Source organism: Mytilus edulis, chromosome 10, assembly GCF_963676685.1.
Source record: "Mytilus edulis chromosome 10, xbMytEdul2.2, whole genome shotgun sequence".
Lineage (NCBI taxonomy): Eukaryota > Metazoa > Mollusca > Bivalvia > Mytilida > Mytilidae > Mytilus > Mytilus edulis.
In genome coordinates, this window is record NC_092353.1 from 27,037,478 (window position 1) to 27,064,816 (window position 27,339).

General features: G+C 32.9%; 2 protein-coding genes across 2 annotated transcripts; one reads left to right on the plus strand and one right to left on the minus strand.

Annotated features, from left to right (window-relative positions):
• Positions 1-1,735: 1,735 nt before the first annotated feature.
• Positions 1,736-14,255, plus strand: LOC139490750 (high-affinity choline transporter 1-like). Its single transcript, XM_071277719.1, has 8 exons — positions 1,736-2,084; positions 4,059-4,166; positions 6,813-6,968; positions 8,600-8,748; positions 9,326-9,478; positions 10,015-10,144; positions 12,140-12,369; positions 13,181-14,255. Exons 1-8 carry the CDS (start codon positions 1,922-1,924, stop codon positions 13,778-13,780), a joined length of 1,689 nt encoding a protein of 562 aa, XP_071133820.1. The 5' UTR covers positions 1,736-1,921; the 3' UTR covers positions 13,781-14,255.
• Positions 14,256-14,575: 320 nt separating this feature from the next.
• LOC139490751 (uncharacterized) lies at positions 14,576-27,076 on the minus strand. Its single transcript, XM_071277720.1, has 9 exons — positions 26,031-27,076; positions 25,210-25,315; positions 24,340-24,473; positions 23,021-23,130; positions 21,632-21,826; positions 18,804-20,340; positions 17,545-17,729; positions 15,386-15,809; positions 14,576-14,986 (listed from the first exon to the last, which is right to left on the minus strand). The coding sequence occupies exons 1-9, from the start codon at positions 26,479-26,481 to the stop codon at positions 14,919-14,921; spliced, it is 3,210 nt and encodes a 1,069-aa protein (XP_071133821.1). The 5' UTR covers positions 26,482-27,076; the 3' UTR covers positions 14,576-14,918.
• Positions 27,077-27,339: the final 263 nt, after the last annotated feature.

Consider the following 27,339-nt stretch of genomic DNA (forward strand, 5'->3'; position numbering starts at 1 on the left):
GAAATTTGATCCCGAGGAAAAAATGATATAAACTGGTCAAAAGTAGACAAAATTAAAATGTGATTTTTTGGCTTACACCATTTTTCAATTTTTTTTTATAGGATAAGTAAGTTTTCTTTATTAACAGTTTCACAACTTGTGATAACAAAATTGTTTGAACACAAATTTTTTTCAAGTTTTCATATTTTTAGATTATTATTTTAATATAGATAACATATCTTATTAGTGATTTTATTTCCAGTCTCTTGTGGAGTGTTGTGTTGTGACACTTCCATTTCAGCTCCCTCAAAGCATGATTTTACTGATTATATGTAAAATTTTAACTATTTGCAGTTAGTTTGTTCAATTCTAATATAAAACGTACTTATATTTTTTACTTATGTTTTGTTTCATATAGTTTACAATGAACAAATTATTATAATTTAAAACTAATATTTATTTTCTAATAATTAGTCGGTTTTTAAATTAAAGTTGTTGGTTAAACTTTGGAGTAGGTCCAGTAAGACCCCTTTTTGGCCCCAAAATATAGCAGTTTTACAAAATTGTTAAAATGTAAACTTTTAGTTATTTAGTGGACAGTAGAATGTTTCTGCTAAATAAAAATGGACTGTTTTTGACAATACAATGCACATATATCGGGTACTAGCACCATTAAGTCATGCTAAATTACTGAAATCTTCAAAATTCTTGCATTTTAGTTAAATTTTAGACAGTTTTAGTATGAAACGAAAGTGGCCGCATTCGTGTTCATCCTTAATATTGAAATGTAAGTTGTATTTTATGATAACACATAACATATATAAAGGTTGAGGATGAAAACGGATGCGGCCACTTTCATTTTTGACAAAAATCATCTAAAAAGTGACATTTTCCGGCATATTTGGTAGATTTTTCATATTTGAGCTTGAATCGGGTTGTTTTTAATGACTAAATCAGTTAAAATCTTTCACATAAATTAATTGACTCAAATGAAATAGACACTTAAGTGTTTAAAAAGTGGTCAAAATCTTTCGTCAGATGAACCTGAAATTTTGGGCCAAAATCGGTCCTTACCGGACCTACTCCTTTGATACAATATTATTTTTTTTCATTTGCTATTTTTTACGTCAATACGCGGTTAGGACATCCTAGATAGAATAATCCTCGGATAGCTTCAATGTGCATGCTGAGACATGTCGTAAGTCGGTCCTAATTTTATCATAATTTCTGTCCTAGGAATATCTTATAGGATCGATCTTAGGACAGTTTCGATAAACAGGCCCCAGTTCTCACAATGTTATTATTTAACAAATATATTGTTATTTAAATAAATAAATGTCTTTTATTTACTCACATTTATGTTTTAGGCATTAAGCTTAATGCCTGCACATATTTTTCAGGATTTAAGCTTAAATCCTAGGATTTAAGACTAATGCCTAACATCATTTAGGCAATAGACTTACTGCCTAGGCGTTAGCTTATTGCCTAGGATTTAAGCTTGTTGCCTAATTTCACTTATTGCCGCTAACATATATATGAGATAATTGTATTGTATTGATTTACAAATTTGATTAAATGCTGTCTGCACGGCAAAATGCACATTTTAGTTGAGTTTAATTTAGTTGGCCAAAATTATTGTGTAGTTAGGATCTGATCTTATCTTAGTGTGCAGTTTACTTAAGTTGCATAACTTTTGTTTGATATATACAAAAATATGTTAAACATGAAATCTCCAATATATTTATTGCCTTTTTAGGTACTTTTAAGTAATATTGTGCATAAGAACGGCAATAAACCGCAGGTGAAGATAATACTTGAAGGTGTGTTAAACTGATCACAAACAGCATAATTAAAAACTCTCTTCGTGGTCTATCAACCAAGCTTATGGTCTCAAATAGGATGAGTTAAATGAATGTCATAAAATAATTTGTCGCACATCAACATGGATGTCAATGTTCCAGGTCTGATTGCAGTGATTCTCTTCTATATTCTGATTCTCGGCATAGGATTATGGGCTGCAAGAAGAAAAAGGAATTCGAATAATGAGGATTTAATGTTAGCTGGGAGAGATATAGGTGTTTTCGTGGGCGTGTTTACAATGACTGGCAAGTATTTATAGTTATAATGTATGTTCTTGAATATTAAAATTCTCGTAAGGTAGTAAGTGTGACAAGTATATATATGTTGATGCATTATATACTGCGTTTCAATAAAGTTTTTTCGAATCACCCACAGTTTGCCGTGACTCTTAAATAGACCATGATCTGCTATTACAAGACCTACACTGGAGTTTTGAGCTGCGACTATTCCTACACCGAATAAATGTATCAAAACAAATAGAGCTTTAAAGTTCACTGAAACGGAACACACCACATATAATCATAAATTTTATTAGAGTTCACATCTTTTGTTGTGTACTTTGAAATTGTTAAATAGCAAATAGGTCACAAAGGTAACGGAGTGGCTCATCTTAAACTAATATGTTTTTTGAATTGTTTGTAAGTACAATGAATCAGAATCCTAAATGTGGAGAGGTCCAATTACAGCCAATTTTATTTAAAAGTTGAAATTTTATGAAATGTAAATGGAATTTGATATCTTACAGCAGATTCCATTGAGTGTGAAGCCAAAGGTAATATCTTTGGTTAGCTTGCTTGTTAGCTGAACCGTGAAGTCATTGTTAGGTTAGGTAAATTACCCTACTTAGAATAGACTAGTCCGACAGAAAACCAATCGATCTGTCTGTTGGACTATATATGCTACTTTGAAAGGAGGGTAGTATACCTTACCTTATAAAGACTTCACGGTTCAGCTAACAAGCAAGCTAACCAAAGATATTACCTTTGGCTACACACTCAATGAAATCCGCTGTAAAGTCAACTGCTTTCATGACCAAGTGTCAAATACTTGCAACCTGTCGACCTTATAATTATGCTATTCATAATTTGGTTAGCTTACGATTTGATTTATATAACCTTGCAAACAGAAATTAATATAATGCTCGTGATAAAAGAAAGGGAGCATGTATTTATGTGGATACAAAGAATATATAAAATCAATTGTCAAAAAGTTTAAGACCTCATTATAGGCATGAAGAAGAACACAGAAATCAGTTAGAGATAAACAGACCATACACATCCACATGAGGAGGCAAATATAACCCATGTTGTTGGTTGTTTATCATTTAGCTGTTTTCTGATATATTTTTTTATATCAAATCCTGAATGTAATGTCAACTCTTGCTTTTGCTATACATATGTCGGTCTAAACGCTTTGATAAGCTCATGCTGTACTGTTTTGTATATGTCCCAACTCTAAATAAAGCTTTTGATTTCATGATTTTGAGATGATTTGATCTAAATATAAAAAATAAGATGTGGTATGATTTCCAATGAGACAACTGTACACCAGAGACTAAAATGACACAGACATTAACAACTATAGGTCACTGTACGGCCTTCAACAATGAGCAAATCCCATACCGCATAGTCAGCTATAAAAGGCCCCAATATGACAATGTAAAACAATTCAAACGAGAAAACAAACGGCCTTATTTAAATAAAAAAATGAACGAAAAACAAATATGTAACACAAAAACAAACGACAACCACTGACTTGGGACAGGCACATACATAAATAATGTGGCGGGGTTAAACGTGTTAGCGGGATTCCAACCCTCCCCCTCACCTGGGACAGTGGTATAACAGTACAACATAAGAACGATGTTGATTTTGATCTAGCCATTTTTAAAGGGTTGTCCAATCATATTTCCCCATTTAAATGCATGTACCGTCCCAAAAAAGGGGGGCTCCTACTCAAATGAGCAGTTATGTGCAAGCCGCATTTATTTGATATATGTTTTCTTTTTTTCCATTTCAGTATTCAAATACTCGCATATAATAAGGGTACTTGTGTTAACGGTCTTGTGTGAACTTATTTCCATGAGAGTTTTACAGAATAAGCGAACAGATAAAAACACAATGCTCTTAAAATTCAAAGGAATAAAGGATCATTCTATAATGATATTAATTCGAATCATCCAAAACGGAACATAACATTGAGCGTTTCTATTTTTTCAGCAACTTGGGTAGGAGGTGGTTTTATAAATGGAACATCAGAAGCTATATATTCCTGGGGTTTTGTGTGGTGTCAGGCTCCATTTGGTTATGCCGCCAGTCTATGGTTTGGTAAGTATACCAAGAGCTTTTACATGCTACCAGACTTCAGTGCGACTATATCGAATTATAACCCAGAAAAAAAACACGCATTATACTACTTACATGAAGATCATTTGGCGGTAAATACACTATCAAATTAAATACCAATTTAGCAAATTTAAGCTTTAAGGTTGTGCGGTTTCATTCGCCAGAATTAGTTGCCGTTATTTTGACTGTAACAACTGTAGAGATGTTGTTTATGGAACAGATTATTTTGGTTGATTGATTGTTAGTTGCTCTGAAATTTTTGTTTTGCATATCAATATGGATACTTCTTAATGATTAGTTGTACTGAATATGCATGAAATATTTCCCATTGAAAGTAACGTAAGCAACAAACAACAAAATATATCGTATTTGGGTAATGCATAAATCTATATGAAATGAGAAGATATATACGGTATGATGAGTGCCAATGAGACAACTCTCTACCAGAGACCAATTGACATAAAACTTAATAAAATGCAATTTTCCCCCATTTAGATCCGAAAAGGAGGAAGATATATATTTTGCTTTACTATAAAAAGTTTGTCGGGAATTATAAGTTAAACGGGTCTTGCTTATAAAATTCAATTTACTAATAGCGGTACAATTAGATTAAAAAAATGAAACGATTGTCAGAAATAAAAGGTTATTTATAATTCATCTCATATACATTATTTACAACCTTTGTATGATGTGGAGAGGTGTATATAGCCAATGGCCCGCTTTAGGCCCAATTTCATTTTTACTTTCAAGTTCTATACATATAAATCTTATTGCAGAGAAATTTAAAAAAAATCGAAGTTTTACGCTTCCCAAATTTGAAAATTTGAAAAAGAGGATTTTTTTTATCTTCTCGTGATACTAACTTTTTCACAACTTAAGAACCTCATCTAAACGAACAACCCCAGTCATTGGATTTTTTTTAATACTTTGAGGTCCTATTGATAGTATCTGACCATCAAGAAAATTCTGTCTTAGGAAATATACAGACGGCGATCCACCATAAATAGCGTACCCCGAATAGACAATTAACGTTGAAAACGTATGAAAATCGTCCAGTGGACAAACTTGCAAGAGATTTCATTTCTTTGAAAACGAAGTCGTTTTGACTACGCAAATTATTAAAAACTATGTAGCTGTTTTGCGAAGTTAAAGCACAATTACGGATAAGCACTATGTAGCATGCAACTAATCTAATTTTTCAATGAATAGCGTCAAAAATGCCAATTTAATTGTAAAAAGCGGCAAAATCCGACATTGGACATCTTGCAAGACATTTGCCAGAAGCCGTTGCATTTTTATATGAAGTGTGAGTGCTGCAAAAATTCGATTCTGATATGGTCTGTGTATGTACATTTGTAAGCATAATTTTCACAAACGAAATATCATATAATCTTATATTTTAAAACCTATAAATTTTGATAACTTAAACATTTTCCAAAATCTGACCATAATGACCACTATTTGTTTTTACCAAAAAATAGCGTTGATCGTTACAGGAACGCATATTCAGTAATATTGTAATACTTTATATATAAAGCATATCATCCATTTGAATTTTCGTGGATATAACACTGTTTTGAAGAACACAAACACCCCTGCTAAAGTTATTATGCGTATAGTCTGTTACAACTGACACGCATATTTTTGACGTTTTGTCAATATATTGTCCTTATTTTAGACTATAGTAAAGTATGATAAAAACAATTTGCAGTTTTTCGAAATAGTATTTACCTGTCTAGTCTATGGATATAAGTTTTATATATCTTAACTGTTATGATTTTATAGAAAAGCTGTTTATTAGTGTGGACTTGTTGAATACACAGTATTGACGCAATAACGTGCGTAACGTCTTAGCGTTCAGTGGCAAATATTTCATGCATGTTCAGGACGATCTATAGAACAGACGTAAACAACTTGACATCAATTTTATTATCTATACAACTCCAAGTCCGTTGACTTCGGTATATAAATGTGGTCAAGACTTGGATTCCTCCCATCCATCTGGCATTGAAATCTTAATAAAGTGTGGCGTCAATTTTGTTGCAGCAAAGCCCAATCGGAATTGGGGACGTTAAATTCAATGTCTAGTGAAGAGAGAGTGTCGAGCTTTCTTCACGTCAAAGAACTAATGTAAAAAAATCTTAGAAAGGTCTGTTGCGAGGCAAACATGTTTCCCCGAATCATTTAATCATCTGCTTTGTTCTCGTCTTGAATATGTAAATTTGCCACTAGACCCTACACAACCAACAATCAATCAAATAATCAAGCAAGTAGCCAAGCAAGCACATATTCAGTTATTACTGTCCCACTTTGTTCCGTCTGGTATAGGAATGAGAGAAACGATTGGAACGCCATCACTATATTTACGACTCAAGTAATTTCGTCACATGTCATAAATACCTATAATGGTAATAGCATTAGCTACTCAGGTTATGATTAAACGTGATGACAGCAATTTCGAAATAGTGGATTCTTTTCATCAATAGAAGGAATATCTTCATTTACTTTTTCTCTTCCAGGCGCAGATCCAGCCATTTTTAAAGAACATCATATCAGAAAGTCCTTTATCTATTTTATTACTGATTCAAATAAATAAATAAATGTATATACTATTTTCATTATCTATAGGTGGATTTTTCTTTGCCAAACGAATGAGATCCCAAGGATATGTTACAATGTTAGATCCCATACAACAAAAATATGGCGACCGGATGGGAGGACTGCTGTATCTCCCTTCACTAATGGGGGAACTCTTCTGGTCAGCTGCAATTCTGGGTGCTCTAGGTATGTTATTTTCGTCAACTTTTGCTAATAAAATTAACGGTACCAATTTTTTTGCACCAGATGCGCATTTCGACAATACATGTCTCTTCAGTGATGCTCGTGGCCAAAATATTTGAAATCCAAAGCTTATATAAAAGATGAAGAGCTATAATCCAAAAGGTCCAAAAAGTATAGCCAAATCCGTGAAAGGAATCAGAGCTTTGCATGAGGGAGATACATTCCTTAATTTATAATAATTTCTAATATTTTGTAACAGCAAATTTTAATAACACAAAAAATCCGTATGTTCATGCCAGTACCGAAGTACTGGCTACTGGGCTGGTGATACCCTCGGGGACTAATAGTCCACCAGCAGAGGCATCGACCCAGTGGTAGTAATAAAATTAACGGTACCAATTTTTTTTGCACCAGATGCGCATTTCGACAATACATGTCTCTTCAGTGATGCTCGTGGCCAAAATATTTGAAATCCAAAGCTTATATAAAAGATGAAGAGCTATAATCCAAAAGGTCCAAAAAGTATAGCCAAATCCGTGAAGGGAATCAGAGCTTTGCATGAGGGAGATACACTCCTTAATTTATAATAATTTCTAATATTTTGTAACAGCAAATTTTAATAACACAAAAAATCCGTATGTTCATGCCAGTACCGAAGTACTGGCTACTGGGCTGGTGATACCCTCGGGGACTAATAGTCCACCAGCAGAGGCATCGACCCAGTGGTAGTAATAAAATTAACGGTACCAATTTTTTTGCACCAGATGCGCATTTCGACAATGCATGTCTCTTCAGTGATGCTCGTGGCCAAAATATTTGAAATCCAAAGCTTATATAAAAGATGAAGAGCTATAATCCAAAAGGTCCAAAAAGTATAGCCAAATCCGTGAAAGGAATCAGAGCTTTGCATGAGGGAGATACATTCCTTAATTTATAATAATTTCTAATATTTTGTAACAGCAAATTTTAATAACACAAAAAATCCGTATGTTCATGCCAGTACCGAAGTACTGGCTACTGGGCTGGTGATACCCTCGGGGACTAATAGTCCACCAGCAGAAGCATCGACCCAGTGGTAGTAATAAAATTAACGGTACCAATGTTTTTGCACCAGATGCGCATTTCGACAATACATGTCTCTTCAGTGATGCTCGTGGCCAAAATATTTGAAATCCAAAGCTTATATAAAAGATGAAGAGCTATAATCCAAAAGGTCCAAAAAGTATAGCCAAATCCGTGAAAGGAATCAGAGCTTTGCATGAGGGAGATACATTCCTTAATTTATAATAATTTCTAATATTTTGTAACAGCAAATTTTAATAACACAAAAAATCCGTATGTTCATGCCAGTACCGAAGTACTGGCTACTGGGCTGGTGATACCCTCGGGGACTAATAGTCCACCAGCAGAGGCATCGACCCAGTGGTAGTAATAAAATTAACGGTACCAATTTTTTTGCACCAGAAGTTACATGTATGCATTTTATTTACATCTTTTTGATTTTTTTAATATTCTATTTTATGTTCTTTCTTTGCAATAACCAAATGTTTTTCCTTAATAAATGCATATGATGATACTCACGAACAAAGGATCCGATACATATACTAGTAAATACTATATAATTCTTTTTTTAGGATCAACATTGTCAGTTATTATATCACTGAACTACGACGTAGCGGTCATAATATCTGCATGTATTGCTGTTTTTTACACTTTGTTTGGTGGGCTGTATTCTGTAGCGTATACAGATGTTGTGCAGCTCTTATGCATATTCTTTGGTCTTGTAAGTATTTCTCCTTTTGTTTTAACACCCAAATGCATCGAGTTAAAAACTTAGCTTATTTTGTATTCACGGGGACATATTTGCTGTTCAATGAATCTGCTAAATACATTCTGTTTGCCAGATCGACTAAGAAAAATGCAAATTATAATTCGGAGTTTAGTATGACATCCATTATCACTGAACTAGTATGCTTATTTGTTTAGGGGTCAGCTGAAGGACGCCTCCGGATGCGGGAGTTTCTCGCTACATTTAAGACCCATTGGTGGCCTTCGGCTGTTCCATTCTCGATTTTATTTCGTTACGATGCACAACGTACTTCAAACGGATATACTGATTCATGTTCAGATCAGTGTTAAGTAATGGACACAGGGAAAAGGGGGGGGGGGCAGACTTTTTAGCTAATACACATATCCAATTAAATGCTTATCATAGAGAAACTGTTTGATCTGTATTTTATGTTTAAAACGATGGTGACTATACTGTTGATGTGCACATTTGTCTTGTTGTATAACAACACATGATAGAAAACCATTCCTACATTATTTTTTTTTACTATAAAGTTATATTCCGTTTGCAGTGGTTGTCTATACCTTTTGCCATGACACACGATGCAGTGACGAGTATATCAGTAAATTACACAACAGTCTGGATACAGGAACTAGACCCAGCATACTCCGGGCAGTACATTGATGCGTTTTTACTGCTGATATTCGGGGGAATCGGGTGGCAGGTACTTTTTAAAATATTTACCGAATATAACAACTACTGTTTCTTATAAAATTGAAAATGACCTATTATATATCTAGCGATGTATTTGTATCCCTTCTCAAAACTCATTACATCGACCACGGTAAACCGATCATCAACAATTTCAGTAAGTGCTTAATCTCACTTGAAAAAAACACAGTATAAAACATAAAAAACCAAAGCACTAATTTCAAAATACGAATTAAAACGTCTCGTCGTAGCATTGTATGTACAATGTATGTCACCTTTACTTAATTACCATTGTCATATAATAGTCGAAGCATTCGTATGGCTTAATTATGATAAAGAACATTTTATTTATTTGATATAAAACGACGAGTTTTTTGTTTAGTTTATATTTCATTGTTTAAAAGGATATTTTAGAGAACAGACACACGTTTTTTCCAAATAGTGACGTTTTCTGCAAATATTTTTGTGATAAATGTCTTCAGTTAAAATTGTTTGAGACTGGACACCATGTTTGACAATTGCAATGCTATTCTTATTTTTATAATTTAGGTATATTTCCAAAGAGTTTTATCAGCACGGACAACTAGGATAGCAGAGAATTTGTCGTACTTTGCCGGCTTCGCTTGTCTGTTTCTTACTATTCCACCATTACTCATAGGAGCTATTGCTGCACAAACAGGTATGAATTAATAACGTCTGACGTCATGAAATTTTTAATCATAAAAATCGAAATGATTTTCTGTAATTTTTCAATATCGAAATCCAATAGATTTTAAAATTGAGTAAACATTTATGGTTTTTTTTAATGTTTTAATTAACAATAGGGCACTGTTACTGTATTATTCATATATATATATATATATATATATATGTAGGACTCTAAAGTGCGATGGGGACGCTAAAGTACGATGGTCACGCTAAAGTGCGTTGGTCTGTGCTAAAGTGCGATGTCTACATGATGATACGCTAAAGTGCGATGGTCCGCGAAAGTATTTCTTTGATGTATTTTCATTAACAGCTTATAAACCATGCAGTTGGAAAGCAAGAGTTCACGAATTTATTAATTTAAACCTAACCGTGCTTTATCGGCTGAAGCAAATGTGTGTTTTTCTTGGTTGTTGAAGGAGGACATGAATCTGAAGTTTAATGTATGGATATAAAATAGTATACGCATAATTATCATGTATCCTGCTTTTATTGGAAGTGAACGGATACATTTAAATTATTTTTACGTTAATTGGTGTTCAGTATTACTTACTTTGCAGTCCCCGTGGATAAAATATTGTGGATTTAATGGAAAAGAAACGTCTGTAAAATAAAGCTACATTTTTTTTCAGGCGTAAATTATAGATTGTCCGCTAAATCAGTAGTTTGTACTTTTTATGAAAATATCACATGTATTTGTTCTCGCTACGAAAATGTAGAAAACTTGGACAACATCTCCTTTCTCTCGCATTTGAATTAAAGCTTATGCAATAAATGTTATACATTCCGAAAACTATGATGAACGAATTTTGAATTAGTTATTTACAATAACGACTGTATACAGGCTACATACATGTCCGAATTGTATTTTTTGTAGATTTTGGTTTAAAAAAGTACTAACATGTTAAAAATACTAAATTTAGAAGAATAAAAACCATAGGTAGTTTTTCAAGTATAAAGTCAAAAATTGTCCTGTACTTGAAAAATATATTATTAGATGATATCTGAAAAAAGTGTAATACTGAACTCCAGGGTAAATTCACAAAGTCCATTAAATTGACAAAATCGAAGTTGAACTTGATAAAACAACTGGAAAACAACTGCCACATTCCTGACTTGTTACCGACATTTCCCGAAGAAACTAGTGAGTTACAACTATTTTTTTAGCCAGTTAAACCTCCGACTTGTATGAAACTTTTATAGTTCCGTCATATTTACAAACTTTGGCGAGCTACACAAACGGGCATATGTGACAATAATTGGGACACAGAAGTGAAAACTGTATAAATATACATCACAGACATACAGTATACCTGACCAGTGGTGGATCCAGGGGCGGTACGGGGGTTGGTATCCCCTTTTTGGACGATCAATGCATTTAAATAGAGACATATGTTTGGAACCCCCCTTTTTATCCTGGTTTGGGAACCCCCTTTTGAAAATGTCTGGATCAACCCCTGCTGATTAAGTTTTAGTTACTAAAGTATTTAAACAAACAAACAAATAAATATAACAAAAACACCAACAAAGAAGAATGTGTCCTCAGTACACGGATGACCCCATCCGCACTATCATTTTCTATGTTCAGAGGACCGTGAAAATGAGGGAAAATCTCTAATTTGGCATTAAAATTAGAAAGATCATATCATAGGGCACATGTGCACTAAGTATCAAGTTGATTGGACTTCAACTTCATCAAAAACTACCTCGACCAAAAATTTTAACCTGAACGGACAGAAGGACGAACGGAAGCACAGACCAGAAAAAAATAATGCCCATAAATAGAGCATAAAAATATGTGGAGTTTAAACAAGTTAATTTGACAAAGACGCCAACAAAAAGGTTTTTGAAGTTGAAAGTATATACAGTATATAGTTTAAATGTTAATACTTTCTCGCTTTAGTACACATTAAGTTAGATATAAAGACAACAGGAAATGACTGATTATGGATATATCTTTTATCAACAGACTGGAGTCAAACTGGATACGAGTCAGCAAAAAATTTCTCAGGGGCACTACCGAAAGGTGCCGAACGAATGGTATTACCATTGGTTTTACAGTATCTATGCCCGAGTGCTGTGTCCTTCTTTGGTTTGGGAGCTGTAGCCGCGGCAGTTATGTCGTCTGCCGATTCTTCTGTTTTGTCTGCTAGTGGAATGTTTTCGAGAAACATTTATAGAGCAATATTCAGACAACAGGTGAGTTGAATTAGTGGTAATGTTTTTAAAATTTTGATATAAAAAAAGAAGATGTGGTATGATTGTCAATGAGACAACTCTCCACAAGAAACCAAAATGACACAGAAATTAACAACTATAGGTCACTGTACGGCCTACAACAATGAACAAAGCCCATACCGCATAGTCAGCTATAAAAGGCCCCGAAATGACAATATAAAACAATTCAAACGAGAAAACTAACGGCCTAATTTATGTACAAAAAAGATTAAAAAACAAATATAAGCTCGTTAATAACAAAAACTGTTACAATGAATTATACATGATGATTGAAGACACAAGGTGCAGATGATAATAGCAAACAAACAAAAAACACCCAACGTTACATACAGTTTTAAATTTTTTGATTTTTGTTTTTAAATGAATTGTGCGTAATTGAATAATAAATGATGCTTGAAGACACAAGGTGCAAATGATAAGAGCTAAAACAAATCGTTACATAAAGTTATAAAAATGAAAAGAACAATTTTTAAATTTTATTCATCCAAAGTGCCTTTTCTGAATTAATTTACCTTCATCAACGCTTAAAGCCAACTATTTCAAAGTCAACAGGTTTATATAAGAAACGAAACAGTTGGAAGAACAAACAAAAAAAGGACAGAAATAATAATCAAATCCATCTAATGGCAACTTGCTCGACGGATAAATAAAAGTTCAAAAATGACCTTTTCAGTTAACTTCTTTCATTTGGAGTTTCTTTAAGCTTTCTTCCAGGGAATCATTTATATTAAGCGTCTCCAACGTAATACTAATTTTCGTACTTTTTTTTCAGGCATCCGAACGCGAACTGACATGGGTGTTAAGAATTGCAATTTTTGGAGTTGGAGTCGTCGCTACAGTGATTGCAATAACTGTTGGTTCAATATATGAATTGTGGTTCTTGTGCTCGGATTTTGTGTATGTCATGGTATATCCACAACTTACATGTGTTGTGTATTTCACTGGTACAAACACATACGGATCTCTAGCTGGATTTATTATTGGACTCTTCTTTCGGCTATCAGGGGGCGATAACCTTTTAGGGTTTAAACCTTTGATCAGATATCCATGGTATCTAGAAGACTCCAACACGCAACTTTTCCCATACAAAACATTTGCAATGCTGCTTACATTTGTATCTATATTTACAGTGTCATATTCAGCAAATTATCTTTTCAAAAGAGGCATTTTAAGTAAGCAATACGACGTATTTAAGTGCATTGTTAACTTACCAAAGAAAAAGCCGAGTAAAATATTTCATCCAGCACAAGAATTAAATGTAGAAATGTCAAGTAAAATGACCGTCACAACGTATGCAGAGGGAGCAGATGATGTACCACCGCCTTATACAGAAGCTGCTTCAAATCAAGAGCTACTTCAAACGAAACTTTAATAGTAAAATCGTATTGAAGTGAAAATAGTTATTTTACATACGAAGTTTTGGATGAAACAGTTGAAGAAGAAATACCTATACTAATGAACATATGTTAAAAATGAAAAAAAGCGATGCATACATTTAACAAAAAACGTCATTGCATTGGTAATAAACTACGTTCAAGGTAAGAAGGTGTATACTAATTGTGGCAATATTGATTGATGTAACAATATTCATTTATCAGAAAAAAAGTGGATGACTTTGGCACTATGTCGTGTTCATCTGTTCGACGGTTCCAGTTCCTTTTTGTTGAAAGATGATTTCAATTATATTTGCATCAAATGTACATAACTGTATACTTCCTAAAACAAGCTGATTACCTTCTGAATGGTATACAATGTATGTATGTTTGTTATGTCAATGTTTATATGTATTTCAGCGATTTTCCTTTTATACTGGATTGATTTTATGCTTAATAAAATAAGTTAATTACTTTTAAAATTAGTTTTTCCTCCTAATTCTATAAAATTCAGTTAAGCAATGTCGAAAAAAATTGAAGTTAAAGAAAAAAAACCTTACTATTGCAGTTGTGACATAAGTTAACGCTGGTTAAAACTCATAAGTTTACGGTGGTTAAAACTCAGCAATGTGTGGAGAGTTATTGTGTCTGCTCGATGATCCACTTGTTTCTCTTTAGAGGCTAACTAACTTTCAAACATATACAACAAAAATATCGGTATGCCTCGCATCCAGTTTGTATATACTGTCTTTGTTGAGACAATAAAGTTTGGTTTCAATGACGTTATTAACAAATTAGGTTTTGGGTACGCATTATTGTATAAATACTACCAAACAATGAAAAGTATCTTGCAAATGCGTATAACACATGCATTGTAAATTTGGAATGTGTCTATAGCAAGCATTGCTTTCACAGAACTATAAATTCTACGTTCAAGACAGTTCTTTCTATACATTTGTGTATAGAATTATAAACTTGATTTATTTTATCATTAAAAAACACCCGTTTTTAGATGAATAAAAATAAACATCGTTTTCTGGTTGTTTAAGTTTGAATTAACATGTGTTCACTATCACACAGTGATTTACACAATAATGCCGAATACTGGATTCTTGTCCAAATTCGTTGTTATCAATATCAGAAAGAAGTATCTGAACTACAACGTCGTTTTCTTTTCATCTCTTTCCAGTCTCTTTGAGTATTTTCTGAAAAATAGAAAAACCCACATGACATCAATGTACCTGCCACCGTCTGAAATACCATAAATAATAAATCAAATCAAAGCTTTAAAAACACTTGAACAAAACTTAAAATTACAATTTTATAATTCGCATGTCTATATACAAATGTTCTGGAACATTCGACCCTGTTTAAAGAAGAAAAAAACAGACCAAAAGTAATAACTTTCAAGAGACATTTCTTTTATACTTTTTTGTACATACATTAATTCGATGTTTCAATCAATAAAAATAACGCTGTTCTTAGACATGTTGCTCTAACACGAGGACAACGTCCAAAGAAAGACGTAGCATGTGTTACTAAAAGTTATAACAAATGATCTACACATGTGTAATATAATTTATAAAGAATTCTTGGTATCGTACCTGTTTGATTTTCTTGTTTGCAATGGTTTAAGCAATATGTAACCAATTCCATATCATCCGAAGAGTGATACATCTCTTTTAAGCTCGATATGACACCCTGTATACAGTCTTTGTGATATTGCTTGTGTGCAATGGAAATCAATTCTTGGAAAAACGTTTCATCGTTTTCGTCATTTATAGTTTCATCACTGATATTATTTAATACAATTGGAAGTACGTCATCAAATTCTTCGTCAGTCAAAGGTTTGCTTTGTTTTGCATTAGTCACCCATTGTTTAACAGCTGTTTTGGTTTGATCGTCCAAGACCTGCAGTAATTTATCTTCGCCTAATAGTTCAAGCACGTTTTTATATCGTTTTTGAAATTTCACTTCCCGCCTTGAGTTTTTCTTCCATGCCGATTCCCTTTTACCTGACTCACACTCCTGAAAGTAAATTTAAAAGTACTTTTTTATACAGCTAATTCAAGTTCCGTGTTACAAGATATCCTACATGCGACAGCAACTACCGTCTTTTTCTATACAATATTCCATGGATATCCGATGATTACACCCTGTTATAAAAGAAAGCCTTTGAGAATAAAACGACAACAACTGAATTACATACTATAAGCTTTTGAAAAGAATGTGACCGGATATTTTTTTTAATGCGCTGAACCCTCCTCTAACCTTGGACAGTGGTGTAACAGCACAATGTAATAACAAAATGTAAAAATAAGCTTGTTAGGGTTACCATGATCGGATCGGCAAGAAGCAATTCACACAAATAACAGATAGACCCAAAATATAAACCGATGAAATACCGATTTGAGAGTGATCGCAGTTAATGAAAGATAGTTCGTAGACGAAACGCACATCCCAGAAAAATTGGTACCGTTAATGTTATTCCAAATTTTATGCAGGTATATATGAGGAGCTAATTTACTGAAAGCTAGTTCAAAATAAATCATTTTCCCAGATAGAATATAAACCAAAGGATTTAGTGAAATAGCGTTATAGACAAATCTGTGATGTCAAATTGATAACCTTTAAAAAGATTTTCTTAAAGAATCAATACGTTTTAGTTGTTCGTTTCTTACAAAATTGAAGGGCTCTATAAACAACACCACCGTTAAAATTAGGATGTAATATTCGGTCTGTCATCGGACTTCTACAGACACAGTCAAACTTATAAAACCAAATCTTTGTATATATGAACCCATTTTGTAAAGGTTTTGTGTCATTTGTACATAACTGATTAAGTGATTAAAGTTCAATTGATTTATTTTTGTTTGAGCGTTGACTGTAGCAAATTATGTTTATAGAAATTCGTACTAAAAAAGAGGGGCGAAAGATATCAGTGGGACAGTCAAACTCATAGATCGAAAATAAACTGACAAATGCCATAGCTAAAAAAGGAAAAAAAAAAAACAACTAACAAATAATAGTACACATGACATAGAAAACTAAAGACTAAACAACACGAATCACATGAAAAACTGGGGATGAGCTCAGGGGCCCCGGAAGGCACAGCAGATCCTGCTCCACGTGTGGCACCCGTCGTGTTGCTCATGTTATTACAAACCCGTTTATAGTCTAATTCGGTAGGTCTGTATGAACGACTCGTTGCTATTTCAATTTGAATTTCAAGTCTTGGTGACACTGTGTAAGATTTAAAATGTATGCGTGTTCAAATACGAGTTAAATCAACCCTTTCTATAGATTTTCTATGGTTTGTTGTAACATTGTCACAAAGAGCGCATGTAGTCACAGATGTTGCATTCGATATGGAAATAAGATATACTTTTTGAATGCACCAAGCGCTGTTATTCACCGATATAAATAGGTTAAATAGTAATTTGATAACCGTTACCATACATATAAATTTACATTACCTTATTTAAATCTTTGAAGTCACGTTACCTTGTTTAAAGGATCTCCTTACCCTTCCGGAGCACCCGAGATCATCCCCAGATTTTGGTGGGGTTCGTGTTGCTAAGTCTTTAGTTGTCTATGTTGTGTCTTGTGTACTATTATTTGTCTGTTTGTCTTTTTATTTTTTAGCCATTGCGTTGTCAATTTATTTTCGATTTATCAGTTTGTCCCTCTGGTATCATTCGCCTCTCCTTTTTAAACCTCTGAATTTACGTTACTTTGTATAAACCTTTGAATATTGAGTTACCTTGTATAAACCTTTGAATTTATTAACTGCCTCAGCAGGAACATTAAGATCATTAAGAAGCCAGATATGGTTAGACTTCATTTCTTCATATTCCTCATTATATCCAGTAAGTCCACAGTCGTAAATGAGATCGGCAATGCTATCATACAATACCCGGGAAAACTCTAAATGTTCTTTCCCAACATCTATTGAAATAGAATAAAACACGGACTAAAAAAAAAGCATTTTGTCACGGTTATAAGTAACTATTATACTATGTTCTAATTATGATTTTTAGATTTTGCAATCTAATAAGTGACTTTCATTTTTGAATTTTTTTTTAGTTTGGTATTTTTGTTATTTTTCTTTTTCATTTCAAGGTTCAGTCATTGCTAACTAATTTTTGTGGCGGAATGATTATTATTAATCGTTTCTAACGGGGTTGACCGTAACTAGAAAGACTAATATTAAAATCCCTCCAGTTTGTTTTTCTTCACTTTTGTCGTCCAGCGAAAAGTAGCACAGACTAATACAGAAAAAAATACGGTTATACCGATTTATTCATTCGAATATTTACATAATTTACAAATGTGTTATTTTGTGCCGACATGATTGTTTTCTAAAAAACAAATAAGAAAATTAAGGTAACATTTAAATACGACATTATCTAATTCAAAGACTTTAAAACTTAAATTTCAAAATATCTTAGTTCTTTAAGGGAGGTTGGTTGTTATAGTACTTGCTTTGGTAACTGGTTGTTTTTTTTTTTTTGTTTTTTTTTAATATTTATAATAGTTATCAAAGGTATCAGGATTATAATTTTGTACGTCAGACGCGCGTTTCGTCTACATAAGACTTATCAGTGACGCACATATCAAAATATATATAAAGCAAAGCAAGTGCAAAATTGAAGAGCATTGAGGATCCAAAATTACGGCTAAGGTAATATATGCCTGGGATAAGAAAATCCTTAGTGTTTTGAAAAATACAATGTTTTATAAACAGGAAATTTATAAAAATGACCACATTATTGATATTCATGTCAACACCGAAGTGTTGACTACTGGGCTGGTGACACCCTCGGGGACGAAACGTCCACCAGCAGTGGCATCGACCGGAGACATCATTGTATGCAATTCATATATTTACCAGAGATGAAGGGTTATTTCTATGTGTTACAACGCGAAAACATTGAAGACTTGACATTTAATGTTTACTCGGTTCAATTTGTGGTATAATGATTTCCAAAGCGCTTCATCATAGACATTAATATTACATACCTTGGAGACAATTGTTTACTTGATATTGGCCTTGTAAAAGGCATGTTTTCCCAATTAGATGTAAAGCTAAAGTTATGTTTGAGTGAGGCATTGTTTCTATGTCCATGTGTATTCCTAGTGCTGATTTAAAATCTGCCAATGCACTGTTAAAATCTCTGAATTCCAAGTAAAGTTTTCCTCGTTTTTGAAGTTCAAATGCATATGTACTAAATTTTTCATGTCCCATTGTTTGTCTTAGTCTAATTGCTTTTTGGGAAAATTTCATCGCTTCTAAAAATTGTTGCTGTGCCAAATCCGATTCATTATTTAGCATTTTACGACCGCTTTGATAGAAGCATGCCCCAATATTGGAAATGAATAATGCCATGTTCTGACTTCGGGCCTTGCAATTCTTTTTAGTCATTAATGCAAACGCTTTGATGAAACAGTGGAATGCTTCCATGATTCGTTTCTCTCTTAATAAAAGGCATCCTAGTAGATTGAATACTTTTGAGCGCAATGTTTTGAAGGTTTTTACTACCCATTTTATACCTTCAATATCAGTGTCAGTTAATATATAAATGGCGGTATAAAGGGCTTTATATCCATCATCAAACTCATCAAACCGGTAATAAATTCTACCTTTAAGAAACATTAAAATGGAGAGAACTGGTATAAGCTCCCCTGCAGTATGTTTAGAAGAAATGCTTTTTAAAACCTTGGCCTGATCATTGACTGTGTTAATAACTTCCTTACTGTCCATATCCAAATCTAATTCTGCATTCTCTAACCACCAAAAACATGCACTCAGTTTGTCTGTATCCTTTTCTGATCTTTTCCGAAGATATTCGATTAACTCGGCCTTCTTTTTATCATTTAAAATTAGATCGGCTACTTCGGAAATCTGTTTATTTTGTTTGGTAGTTCTTGATCCATTAGCAGGATCTTTTTTCAGATATTTACAGAAATTTATAAAATGGGCTTGGTTTTGTACGAATATATATTGAGCCTTTTTGTAGTCTTTTTCTAGCGTGTTTTCGTATTTTTCAATTTTATACTGCATCCATTTCATAAATTCACGAACAGCTTCTTTATAAAAAGAAGCCATTTCATCCTTCTTTGAAACCTCTTTTAAAAAATGAGAAACCATTGGATGCAATGAAAAACTTGTTTTCTCAGACGAGTTAGTTGCACCTACAGTGTGGACTTCTATCAGATGATGAGCTTTTAAGTTCATGATTTTAATCTGAAGGGATTGTGTGTCCAATGCATCAGTTATCGTCTTTACAGCTTTTATGTCGAATCGACATGTTTTGAAAACATGCAATTGAACTAGAAATATTTGGTGCTCATGTTTCATCTGCAGAAAAGTTTGTTCAATACACGAGTCGGACTTCAAACGATCTGTTAATGGCATCACACACGATCGCATATTCCCTAGCATATCCGGTAAACTGCTCTCGTTGTTTCTCAGTGTGTCGCATACGTTATGAATAAGAAGAGGATTGAAGCCACATGATGACATAAGTTTTTGAAGATGACTTGAAGTTATCTGTTTCTGAAAACATGGTATAAACATAAGCATTACAAAACATTTCATCAAAAATTGTTCGTAACTAGATTTCAGCAATGATCAATGAATTTATAAATATAAATGTTCCTACTAATGAGAGCACAGATTAATGTGCATAAACTACAAATGGTTACTTTTTTCATTGCCCAACTAAAATCTTTTTTCTCTTTTTTGTTGATTCCATTTTTTTTTTTAATATGTTGATTCTATATCAATATTCTTGTAATTGTTATGAAATACATGAACTAACATAATTAGAAACCTAATTTTGATTTCTATCCATTTTTTTTTTACCTGTGATGCTATTTTTTGTGGCATTTATGCATTCATGTAACAGACCCACAATTTGTAATTCTATTAAGCTGTTTTTGTGTACTGTCCTAAATTGATTTTAGTTATTTCTTTGTTATTCTGTGGTTTAGATGTCAAAATATACATTTATATCAGTTATTTATGTATTTCTCTTTCTTGAGAAATTATGTATTTGTCTGTTCTTGTATATATTTTTACTGTATTTCCGTCATTTTAGCGGTATATATAACATTTCCATAAAGCGTGGAGGTTTGGTTAGCCACAAAACAAGATTCAACTCAATATTTTTTCTTACAATGTCCTGTACCAAGTCAGAAATATGACAGTTGTTATCTATTAGTTCGTTTCTATGGATGTTGCTTTTGTTTTTTAATACACTTCAGTGTTCTGTGGTTTCGTTGTTTTCCTTTTAGAATTAACGTGTTTCCCTCTGTTTTAGTGTGTAACCCGGATTTGTGTTCTCTCAATCGATTTATGACTTTTGAACCACGGTATATTACTGTTGCCATTATTTGTGTTGATTTTGTATTGCTTATATTTTCTTTCTGTTTGCAGTTTCACTCTATCTAGTTTAGTTTTGAAAGAAGAAAAAAAAACATCTTTCAACAGCATTAACTGATACATGAAATGGATTTATTGACCTATTCGAAGTTTTTGTTTTGCTGATTAGTTTTACTGTTTACATTTTTCTTTCTCTTCTATGATTTACGAAAAATTTAAAATGGAGTGAACATTATAATGCAAGGTCAATAACTCCTTTAGGAAGTCGACTTTGTTACCAAATTTGTTGTCCAAGCCCAGCTGACCATTTTTGTAATTTGAATTTTTTATCTATCAATAAGAGTTTTCAAGATATTGGTAAGGAAGGAGGTCAAATTCTCTATGTAAGGCCTATAACTTTTAGACAAATTTGACCTTCCCCATTCTATTAAAACTATTTTTTTTTTATCTTGGTATAACATACTTGTATTTCTCTTGGTAATAAAGAGCTAACAAGTTTTGAACAGTCATCGTAACCAAGTGTTTCTAATTCTCTTTCTAGGCATAATCCATCAAATCGATCCATTTCTGTCGGCAAACTTGTGAAGTAATTCGTTATAGATTGAATTATCCCCATTTCTGACATTAGTTTTTTTCTTGATGTTATGAGAAGTTTAATCTGTAAGTATGAATAAAAAAAGATGTAAATATTTGTATGAGCAAAATCAAATTGCTATTTAGTTTTATCTTATCATCGTTAATCTCAATTTTTATGGAACATCTAATCCGTACATAGTTAAATATTTGCATCTGTTTATCTGTATGTTTGTTTGTAAATTATTTAAGGATTTGCTTAACCTTCCGAAGCAACTGAGATCACCCCCATTTTTTGGTGGGGTTCGTGTTGCTTAGTCTTTAGTTTTCTATGTTGTGTCTTTCTGTACTATTAATTGTCTGTTTGTCTTTTTATTTTTTAGCCATGGCGTTGTCAGTTTTTTTCTCGATCTATGAGTTTGAATGTCCTTCTGATCTCTTTCGACCCTCTTTTTATTTAAGATCTGCGAATTTTAATCGATTTGTATATCCAAGATTGCCAAGAATATTATAGTATTGAAACTTAATATAAATATAAAGGTTTTGACCTTATTCTATAATTGACTGTTACTATACAAATATAGCCTTTGTATGAGGTCGATACAAGGATATATTGACCTGAAAGAAGTATATTGACTGAGGACGAAGTCCGAGGTCGATATACTTCTTTGGGTCGATATATCCTGTATTGACCTCATACAAAGGCTATATTTGTTATATTATTAATTTCCGACCATGTTTGTATCAAAATCGTCATTTAGGTTTGTTTGAACTTTATAGATATTACATTGTCTCCTTGACAATAACAACATATTAGTTGTTATTTCATTTACTTTTTTTTTTTTGACATCTTATGTATTCGAAGATTTTTTTTTCGTCAAATAATCGATCAAAGATATCATTTGTTTCAAAACGTTAAACAATATCCTGAAATTCATTACATGACGTCACAAAGTATATCGGTTTTTAGATATTCTAAAAATAACCGTGCAATATGCTTTTTGCTATCCGCCGTTTTCTCACTACCTTCGAAAATATAGTTTAACATGTGACTATCCCGAAACGAATCAAATTTGTTAAAATATACGAATTAATAATATATTTTTATATACATCTTTTCCTCTTTTACATTCTTGCAAATATATCAGCTGATAACTCACTCGAAATTGAGGAAACTATTTCTAAGATAATTTGAAAAAAAAGAATATTCTTTTCCATAACTAATCTGATTTATTTAGCCATCACGTATGTTATTGTATCAGAAAACACTACGAATAACCTTATTATCTGTGTTGTTGTCCAGAATTATCATAAGTTGCTCCAGGAATTTGAGTAAATCATCCCAGTCTCTGTGGATATCATCAATATTATCCAGTAGTAATAACGTATCTTAAAATAAAATAAATATTTTTTTCAAATATAGTTTCATAAAAAATCTTTTACAAGCTGGAGGCTTCTGCATTGAGCGTTCCTGATGAAGGTAAATCTAGAAAGCACTTCGGATGCACTAAATTTATATGTGTTTTTTTTTTCAGTTTTTATAGCACTGGGTCGATATCTCTGATGGTAGTAATTGGCTATCGATCCTAGAGGGTATCATCAGATACTTCGATACTGACATGATTAATAACGAACCTTTCTAAATCCCTTTTATACATTTTGAAATTATAAAGAAACCAAGGTTTCATCTCCCTCAGTCAAAGTTTGCCTTTGGAGGATTTGGCTATTATTTTAGGTATCATTCCTGATGAAATTAAATCCAGAAAGCGATTATGAGGCAATTAACTTATACGTGTTACTTTAATTTTTTTTCTGCAACATTGATAAGATCAATTTGAACCTTTGAAATAAATGTTAATGTGCAAAATAATGCAAGGTCCTCTGCAGATTTTAATTCTATAGGCTTTACCGCTTTGAAAGCTAATTTGATGATGATATTTATTTCTTATGTACATAATGATAAAAAAAAATACAGACTCATACACATATGATGTACAAGTAGTTGTCGTTTGTTTATGTAATTTATACGTGTTTCTCTTTTCTCGTTTTTTATATAGATTAGACCGTTGGTTTTCCCGTTTCAATGGTTTTACACTAGTAATTGTGGGGCTTTTTATAGCTTGTTGTTCGGTGTGAGCCAAGGCTCCGTGTTGAAGGCCGTACATTGGCCTATAATGGTTTACTTTTATGAATTGTTATTTGGATGAGAGTTGTCTCATTGTCTCATACCACATCTTCCTATATCTATATTAAAAAAAATGGATATGGGATATGATTGCCAATGAGACAACTATCCACCAAGTTCGAATAAAGGGGATGTAAGCAATCATAGGTAACTGTACAACTTTAACAAGGAGAAAAAAAGCACTACCGTATATAGTCGTCTATAAACAGCCCGACAGGAAACATATAAAACAATTCCATGAAAAACTAATTAAAAAAAAACGTACGAAAAAACCAACATGACAGACAACTATTGAACTACTGGCTAAAGCCTACGGACAGACACACAAAGAACGTGAAAGGGAGAAACATGTTTTTGAGTTCTCAGTCCTTATACAAATTTTGTTTTGATACAGACGTGACGATATAATGTACCTTGCTTGAGTTCACTCTGATTTTCAAGAACTGAAAATAACTTGGATTTCATCCGGTCTACATTTTCATCCAAACTTGTATGACCAAACTGTAGTAGGATTTGTCTTATGAACTGCAACAATGAAGTAAGTCCCCTTAAACAAGAAAACACAGTCTAAAATATTTAGTTTACTTTGAATTTTATAAAATAATAGATTCAAATAAAACCATAAAGGAACTTCAACAGTACACGTTTTTTTTTTAGATGAATTACCAAAAGTGAACGGACAAAACAATGACCTACTTTCTTGTTAATATGTATATGATTGTCATAATGAAATATGTACGAAAAGAGTATATTGATCGATGAAAAAATATTGTATTTAAATCTATGTTATTTAAAAATGCTTCAAATGTTAATTTGAATAAAAATTTACTAAGAAAATTGGGAAATGTGTCAAAGTGACCACAACGTGACCACAGAGCAGAAGACAGCCGAATGCCACCAATGGGTCTTTACCCTGCGGCGGGTTTTACTTGTTCAGAGGAAATGGACGTCATACTAAACTCCAAAACATATAAATGAACTTAAATCAAAAAGAGAAAATTCAAGACTAACAAATGCCAGAGGCTCCGGACTCGGGACATGTGCATAAAGGCAGCGCGGTTCAAGATGATTTGTGTGATATCAACCCTCTCCTAATATCTCTAGCCAATATAGAATACACAAACTCACAACAATAAAGACGGACGATTAAGGACACATCTCAGCTGCGATAATATATTGTTATTGAAATTTAAAATTTATGTAAAGGTCTCCTTTTGGAATATATTTTATTTAGCATTGTATTGGTAAAGCAGTATGTAAATGTTCAATGATAGTAATTGTACCTGAAGTCAATCTTTTTAAATGACCAATTTCGTTTCTGAAGTTTAAGCCCAATATGTTCAGCTAGTGTTGTCTTGCCATTACCTCCCATTCCACACAAACATACACCTGCAAGTAGATATGAGCGAAAAAACACCTTCTACATAAATTTAAAAAAAAATGACCGTACCTAGTAAGGAATATGACAGTTGTTTTTTGTTTTGTTTGATGTGTTCAAGTTTTTGATTTTGCCATTTGATTAGGGACTTACCGTTTCAAATTTTCCTATGAGTTCAGTATTTTTGCAATTTTTACTTTTTCCAATTATATTCTAGGTCAAAATTTATAAAACGGGCAAAAGTAAATCGGCCGTGATCAAAGACAAAACATTTGTCTGTCACTGGAAAATGATGGTTTGAAAGAGACTAAGGATACAGACATTTAATTTGCTCCTTCCAAATATGAACCCCTCAAAAAGTTGATGCAATTGTTTTTAAATGACCCTAGAGCGTAAACCTATATCATCATGATGCTCGGATGTTAAGTTCTCATTCCGACTTGACATGGCTGCATATGAACGCATCCCACACAACTAATCGGATGCCTCACTTTGGCTTGATTTTTTAATGCCAGACAGAATCCATTAAATGCCTTTATTTCTTTACCCTGTGAACTTTTCTGTTAATCAAAACGAATCTAAATAAAAAAAGCTACAAAATGAAAATAACACTACACTTTAGTGTTCAACTAATCTAGTGTAAACTGAATGTGTGTGTTGCAGTTGTTTTGTAAGACAAAACATAAGAGTAAGCATATGTGTGTCTTTGAGTGTCACTTGTCTTACCTATATAATTGGTGTTACTACAATCTCTCAGATCTTTGGAAAATATTTTCATTAATGACTCAATATTCTTCACTCTGCCAACAAAATGTTTAATTTCATATTCTTTTTCACATTTCAATTCATTCAGACAGTTTTGAAGTGTTTGTCTGTATTCTTTAAATTTGTCTGCTACTTTAGTTGTTCCAGAATCAATATGAAGATTTAGTGTTTCTGTTGTAAGTATAAGGGCTTGGAGAACCTCTTCTTCCGTTGTACGTGCCCGCATTGCATTTATACTGCCAATCACGGCGTCATCGTCTTTATAAAATGGATTGTTTTTCTTCCATTCCTGACAGAATTCCTCATCTACTAACAAATGTTCTTTGAGTTCATGAATAGCTGCATCTAAAGGACTCAGAGTTGATTTCTCGGCTCCAATACATGGCTTCTCAGATGATGAACTAGTAGCCATACTGACCGAGATACTGACAAGTGTACCGTATAAAAACGCGTTAATTCACTTTCCCGTTACCTTGTTTTCATCCGGGTATTTAATGTATTGAGGTCAAGTTATTTATATTCAATGAGAACTTGAACGCGGTTATCTTATTGACAGACTAGTGCAGTATATACAATAAACACTATCAATGCCGACGCACCGGGTCTCGCTCTAGTTCATGTGATTCCGTCAGTTTTTGTTAACCATTATTTCTCACTTACTTATATATCAATTGACGAGATTAGAATCTCAGTAGACTACTCTCGCCTTAGTTTAACGATATATTTAATTAAATGTCGCGTTTTATAATTTCACGACTTACTTGTTTTGTTAAGGGGGGATTATATTACTTGCGTTACAATGTCATTTTTTCAATTATAATATGCCCTGTGGTAGCACATCACAATTTTGTTATCCTAATTTAGAAAAATTATTCAGAAATGAAAGTTATCAAATGTACCAGGATTATAATTTAGTTCGCCAGATTCGCGTTTCGTCTACATAAGACAAAAACTACATACTTTTTCCGCCAACTGAATTTATGATAAAAACAAATTAGTACAGATATGAACTTTGCTTCCTGACTTGCGTGTTTGTTGTAACGCATAACTTACTTATTAAAGTAAACAACTGTGGTTTAAAAACGTTCATATAATGCAGAGATGTATATATTTATTGTAATCGATGTAGTAGCTCCTTTTGTTTGAGGGGATTTCAATTGAGTAACCAACCATTTTTTTATGAAATCATAATCATGTGAAATAAATTTATCAAATGTATATTACTTACCTCATCAAAATCAGAATATGACAACGAGCTTAAGGGCGGACA

Bases quoted from the DNA above. Each gene is read 5' to 3' on its own strand.
- LOC139490750 (XM_071277719.1), top strand. From the start codon at position 1,922: ATGGATGTCAATGTTCCAGGTCTGATTGCAGTGATTCTCTTCTATATT. The intron at 2,085-4,058 runs GCAAGTATTTAT...CTATTTTTTCAG, and splicing joins GGGCGTGTTTACAATGACTG to CAACTTGGGTAGGAGGTGGT. The intron at 4,167-6,812 runs GTAAGTATACCA...CATTATCTATAG, and splicing joins TGCCGCCAGTCTATGGTTTG to GTGGATTTTTCTTTGCCAAA.
- LOC139490751 (XM_071277720.1), bottom strand. From the start codon at position 26,481: ATGGCTACTAGTTCATCATCTGAGAAGCCATGTATTGGAGCCGAGAAA. The intron at 21,827-23,020 runs GTTATTCGTAGT...TCATACTTACAG, and splicing joins ACAACAACACAGATAATAAG to ATTAAACTTCTCATAACATC. The intron at 17,730-18,803 runs GTATGTAATATT...CTATTTCAATAG, and splicing joins AGTAAACAATTGTCTCCAAG to ATGTTGGGAAAGAACATTTA.